The sequence below is a fragment of the Cantharellus anzutake genome (genome assembly GCF_015039405.1).
Source record: "Cantharellus anzutake strain C23 chromosome Unknown EI90scaffold_7, whole genome shotgun sequence".
NCBI lineage: Eukaryota > Fungi > Basidiomycota > Agaricomycetes > Cantharellales > Hydnaceae > Cantharellus > Cantharellus anzutake.
Genome location: NW_024066957.1, coordinates 122,438 through 128,437, shown reverse-complemented (window position 1 = coordinate 128,437; position 6,000 = coordinate 122,438). Strand labels below are relative to the sequence as shown.

Sequence of the window (6,000 nt, the reverse complement as noted above, 5' to 3'; positions counted from 1 at the left end):
TTGGTCTAGGACCCAAACATCGCACCCAAATATTTGAACGCCTGCAACACTTGGCTTCTTTCCAAAGAAGGACTCGTATGGAGTTCGGCCATCAAGCGCGCGCGTCGGGGTACGGTTTTTCAGGAAAGTGGCATATGATACGGCATAGGGCCAGAGGGACTTGGGGAGTTGGGAATTGAACAACATGGCACGCGAGTGGTCTAGAACGGTGCGGTTCAGACGCTCGGCAATGCCATTTTGGGCAGAGGAATGGGGAGCGGTTGTCGTGTACGTAGTTCCTTGTTCAGCGAGAAAAGACTTCATCGAATCGTTGAGATACTCGGTGCCGCTATCAAACCGGATGGCTTTGATTTTACGATTGAACTGAGTCTGGATGCGAGCAGCAAATCGACGATATTGAGTAACTGATTCGGATTTCTGACGAAGGAATGCTACGACGCTAAAACGGGTGGCAACATCGGTGAATGAAATGAAGTACTGATACCCGCCTTTGCCTAGAACCTGAGCCGGACCCCAGACATCGGTGACGATTAAGTCCCCGACTGATTTATATTTAGTTCTGGACTCTTTGGGGAAAGGCCTCGAGGTCTGCTTAGCTTGGATACAGGCTTCACAGGTGAAATTCAGAGTGGAATTGGGGGTAACCTCCAAGCCTTCAACGACTCCCATGTCCCTCATCGTCCTAAGCGAGGACGGGTTAAGATGTCCGAGGGCCCGATGCCACTCCTCCCAGGTACGACTTTTGGGCGAAGAATCACCCGAAATCGCAGCTAGTATGGAAGGGGCATCGGCCACGACAGTCTGCATGTCGAGACGGTAGAGGTGGTCTTGGATTCGGCCATCACAGAGTGGTGTGTGATCACGCGTGAGAAGTTTGATCTGGCCGGACTGTGTTTGCATGGTACCACCGACATCGTCGAGATGGGAAAGGGATAGGAGGTTGGGTTGGGATGATGGAATGTGTAGACAGTTGTGGAGAGTGACAATCCGTGAAGAGTCCCCAGCATGCATTACCGTTGCAACAGTCCCGCATCCTCGGATGGGAACCTTAGCTCCCCCTACACCAGTCACAAACTGGCCAGGGGTCTCTGCATAGTCAAAGAAGGCTTCTCGCTCAGATACAACGTGGTCATCTGCACCAGTATCCCCAATCCATCGACTACCAGCCAGGACAGCAGGATTGGCAGATGCGACGAAGGAGAAGCTCGGCTCCTGCTCCTGAGAGGAGACATTTGCCGAATTCTTCTTCTTCTCGTCTGCTATCCGCTTCCGGCACTCCTTGGCCCAATGTCCATGCTTGTGGCAGTAGCGGCACTCGGAGTTGGATCGATCGGGTTTCTGTTTGTCTTTGTTTGGTTGGTCGGATTTGGAATTGAATGCGGAGCTGGACGGCTCTGTATTGCGCGATTGACGACGATTGGCTTCACCTTTAATCCTGTTAAGGATGTAATCAGCAGCGGCGCTCTTCACAGCAGTGTCCATAGAGTCGAGATCTCTGAGTTCAATGGTAGAGGTGAAGCTATCCCAGGAGGTGGGGAGTGAGATAAGTAACGCCATTACAAACTCTGAGTGTTACAAAAATGGGGCCGGAGGCGCCCATTTTCGTCCGTCCTTAGCGCAGGAAGAGGGAAAGGTTGGGAAATGGGGTTCATATGGTTATACAGATGTTATCACAGGCAGTTTAACATTAGTTGTAACAGATGTTAGCACAGCGGGTTTTTGGTTAATTGTTGATTTGTTTTTTTCATTACTATACAAATCATGTGACACAGAACCCATAAGAGTCTAAAATGGGAAATTCCCATTTCCATAACACTGAGTCTTGAATATTATCACCGGCTATGCGCAGATTATTATAGATTGTGCGCATCTTCTGGACATGCATGTCCAGGTTGTCATCTTCGGCCATGCAAGTTGTGTATAACTCCCGGCGGAGGAATATGCGGGATGTGGCGCCGGTCACCTCAAATTCCCTTTTGAGGATCTTCCAGGCCGCCTCGGGGGTCTGAGAATCAACGACAAACGTGTGGACGAACGGTGATACTTGCAGACGAATCAACGTAAGCGCCTTGCGCTGTGCCTTCTCGGCTGTGGCCTTCTGAGTCGCGTCGGTGGGCAAAGTGTAACCGGTTTGAACGTAAGCCCATAGATCCGAGTAAGTCAGTATATCCTCCATGCTGGTTTTCCATTGAGTGTAGTTTTCCTTCCCGGACAAGATAGGGAGACGTTTGCCAAGGGATACCAAGTCTTCAGCCATGGGTTAGGTCGACTAGAAGTTGAGCGCGAGGTTTAGATGTAAGCAGCGTCGAGTGTTTTTGAGTTGTGGTGGTTAAGCCCTAGGCTGGGCTCATAACCTGTTGTTATGTAGCTCTCAGCGGGGACACTCGGATAACGGGGAACAACCGACTTGATATTGTAACCGCACAGCGGTATAAGTAGTTAAAGTAATAACACGAATATCAGACAAAAGTAATAAGAAAGTGAGATACGCGACAGCGCTACATGTGGAAGGCAATCAACAGTGAAACACGAAACACATGGTAAAAGGGTATCATATCGGATAGCCGATATGGGCATGATATGCGTACCGGCGCGTCGTCATGTCTTGCTCAAACAACAGTCTGTCCGATTTTTCTGCAAGTAATCATCCTGAAGTTATTCGCGGCAGCAACCTATATGCCAACCAAAAAACCCCAGACTGTTCGGCCTCTTGACTTTGTCCACAATGGCATTGTTCCCCCCCCTCCCCCATTCTGCGAGGATGCTGTGGCTTACACATCGGGCAACCAACTCATCATTGACAAGGGTCATGATGCCCTGAGGGTTCACACATGATCATTGACGCGAAAATTAAAGTGCCTTCTTGCATATTTCGCTTTTCACATCGCTTCCCTGGCTCAAAGCTCAGGTTCTCTTGGAAATTCATCACCACTTTGATGACAGCAGCCGATGCTTCGACAAGGTTCAAATATTCTTTGTGCGCTCTAATTGGATGTGTGACTCCGCAAATTGTTTCCACTACCCCCATTGAAAAACATCATGTACCTGCGTTTTTTCTTCCCACCGAAATGCATTTTCGGTAGTGGAGGAAGACAACTCCCGCTCAAAAAAATGGTGACCAATGTGACCAATGACATTCCGTTTGCTCTCTTGGCAGACGATCTTAATTTCGCGGCTGAGTCATCTGGCTGCGCAGTGGTTCATTGATAAAAAGAGAACGCCATTACTTAGATACGTAGTCCACCTCGCGAAAAGAATACAATATTGGCCGGGTCTTGGGACAAAGTGACCAGTGATAAGTTATAACATCATTGAAGCAAAGGCGAAAAGTGCATGATGAAGCAAAAGCATTACTAGATGTTTGGCCATCATAAGTAACCATATCTTACGATAGTGAATAATTTTCCGCTGCCGCAGTGGATTCCCGGAGGGCTTGAGTTGATTTGACGCATCACCTGATCGTCCCGATGGATCCCTGGTTCTGCTGCCATCTTGTAACCGGTCAGACACGCTTTACTCGCAAACTAGCATAGCAAGCTTTGAATCAGCCTAGCAACAATGCCTCCTCTTCCGAGCCGAGCCACCATCGCACAGCTGATGAATCTGAGCAGGCACACTGTGTGCCCATGTCATGCCTGTCGAACTTCCGGTCCAATAGCATCTCACGCTATCAACCAGTTTAGAAAGTTCGCCACGCCCGTGGAACTCGCTCCAGAGAAGGAATATGCCTTCGAGGTGGCAGCGAGCAATCTACGATTTGGTGCGGGAGTAACGAAAGAAGTTGGTATGGACTTTGCAAATGCCAAAGCTTCGAGGGTGTGTTTGGTTATGTTGTCTCTCTCGCGGGGAAGCTTCACCGACGTTTCCATGTGACGTCTTAGGTCGGAGTCCTCACGGACCCCAACCTTGCGAAGCTTAAACCTGTTAAGACTGTAAGCTGTCGTTCCTTTTCGCATATTGACAGAGTCGAATGTGAAGGATTTGGGAAATAGGCGATTGAATCGCTCCAGGCCAATAATGTCCCGTTCGAACTCTTCACAAATGTGGCCGTCGAACCTACAGATGCAAGTTGGTTAGAAGCGATCGCTTGGGCACGCAAGCACAATTTCAGCCATTTTTTGGCTGTTGGAGGGGGTAGCGTTATGGATACAGCTAAAGCTGCGAATTTGTGCGTTGGACAAATCCACCTTATGAATGTCGAATTTGTGATGAATGGGGGCGATCGAAACAGGTTCACCGTTTACCCTGAAGCTGACCTGTACGATTTCATCAATGCCCCAGTAGGGAGAGGTCTTCCGTTACCAAAACTCTTCGCCCTCTCATTGCTGGTATGCATACCCTCGTACATCGGGAAACTCACCAGTTAATGGCATTCACTTGAATACTTGAATGAAAGTCCCTACGACCGCTGGGACGGGATCTGAAACGACTGGGACGGCGATCCTGGACATACCCTCAAAGAAGTTCAAGACGGGTATCGCGAACAGGGCTCTGAGGCCGACACTTGGGATCGTAGATACTGATAATACTGACTCATGCCCCACTGAGGTGCATATCAGTGCCGGTTTGGATGTGGTCAGTCTTGTTGCCGGAAGTCACATTCGGGCGTCGAATGATTAAATCAATCTGCAATAGCTCTTCCATGCCATGGAATCGTACACTGCAATCCCTTATTATGAGCGCACGCCCCGCCCGGCCAACCCAATTCAACGTCCAGCATACCAAGGCTCAAACCCCATCTCTGATGTATTTTCCATGTGGGCTTTGCGTCAAACGATTGAGCACCTGCCTAGGGTAGCGAGGAACAAGGAGGACAAGGAAGCCAAGTCACAAATGTTGCTTGCAGCTACGTTTGCCGGTATTGGCTTTGGCAATGGGGGAGTACATTTGTGTCATGCTGCGAGTTACCCGGTATGGAATTGCGGATCATTTGCATAAGTGGTGATCAAATAGATTTGACTGACTGAGTTTCTCATTCTTGGTAGATTTCCGGTTTCAATAAGACGGGTCCGAAGTGGTACCATCCTGGTTATAACCCCGATAAGCCTATCATCCCACATGGAATAAGGTGCGTTGTGGTTTCGCGATTCAATAACCGGCGTCGCTGACTTGAGTGGTGCCTAATAGCGTGGCGCTCACCTCACCTGCTGTCTTCCAATTCACTGCTCCCTCTTCCCCTTCCCGTCATCGTGAAGCACTATCCATCTTCCGACGCGTACCGCTCACCGATCCATCCATCACACGCCTACCTGAGGACTCGATAGGAGACCACCTTTATGAAGCTATTGCAGAGTTTTTGGATTCTCTGGGCGTTCCGCGCGGGTTGGAAGCTGTTGGGTATGGGAAAGATGATGTGGAGATGATTGTACAAGGAACGTTGCCTCAACGGAGGGTGTTGGACTTGGCGCCAGGAATTGGAGATGTTGCGGGAGAGGACGGAGCGGAGCATTTAAGGGGGATTATTTCGAAGAGTCTGAGGTACTAGTTACTCGGGCCTGTGTTGATGCTTGCTCGTGGCAACTACTTTCGTGTTTCTCGGGCCTTTCAGCATTGGTACACATCTTGGATTGACGCTGGTCCCGTCAAAAAGGAAGGACTTAACTGGGATCATGTACACATGTACACAGGTCAGGAATTGTGATGCATATGCCATGATCTTCGCATATGTTTTCTCCTCATTCTGCGCATGGGCATCCGAAGCCGCTATGCCACCGTTGTGTTGGGACTGGAAAAAGGTTCTTCAACGCATCATGGAAGATTAGGTGGTTTGATTTGATTTTTGTGGCGCGATTAATGCCGTGAAAGCCTCTCTTACGCGCGAATCATGCATAGAGGCTGGAGTCCTGCCTGGTGAAAGCCCAACCCTCAGCCATGAACGATCCCCCACGCACGTGGCAAGACCCAGAGTGGCGCATCAGAGAGCCTGCCATGACGTTGTAGCACATAACCTACGTCAGGGGATAGGTATATCGTAAAGAGGATTACCTTTACACTGCCTTG

The 6,000-nt window shown here is 49.5% G+C and overlaps 1 protein-coding gene across 1 annotated transcript; it reads left to right on the top strand.

Annotated features, from left to right (window-relative positions):
* Positions 1-3,558: 3,558 nt before the first annotated feature.
* EI90DRAFT_3144166 (putative alcohol dehydrogenase) lies at positions 3,559-5,485 on the top strand (the record flags this gene model as incomplete). The annotated part of the gene is made up of 8 exons (XM_039065110.1): positions 3,559-3,816; positions 3,882-3,932; positions 3,993-4,168; positions 4,232-4,290; positions 4,397-4,575; positions 4,636-4,911; positions 4,986-5,068; positions 5,128-5,485. The coding sequence occupies 8 exons, from the start codon at positions 3,559-3,561 to the stop codon at positions 5,483-5,485; spliced, it is 1,440 nt and encodes a 479-aa protein (XP_038920624.1).
* Positions 5,486-6,000: the final 515 nt, after the last annotated feature.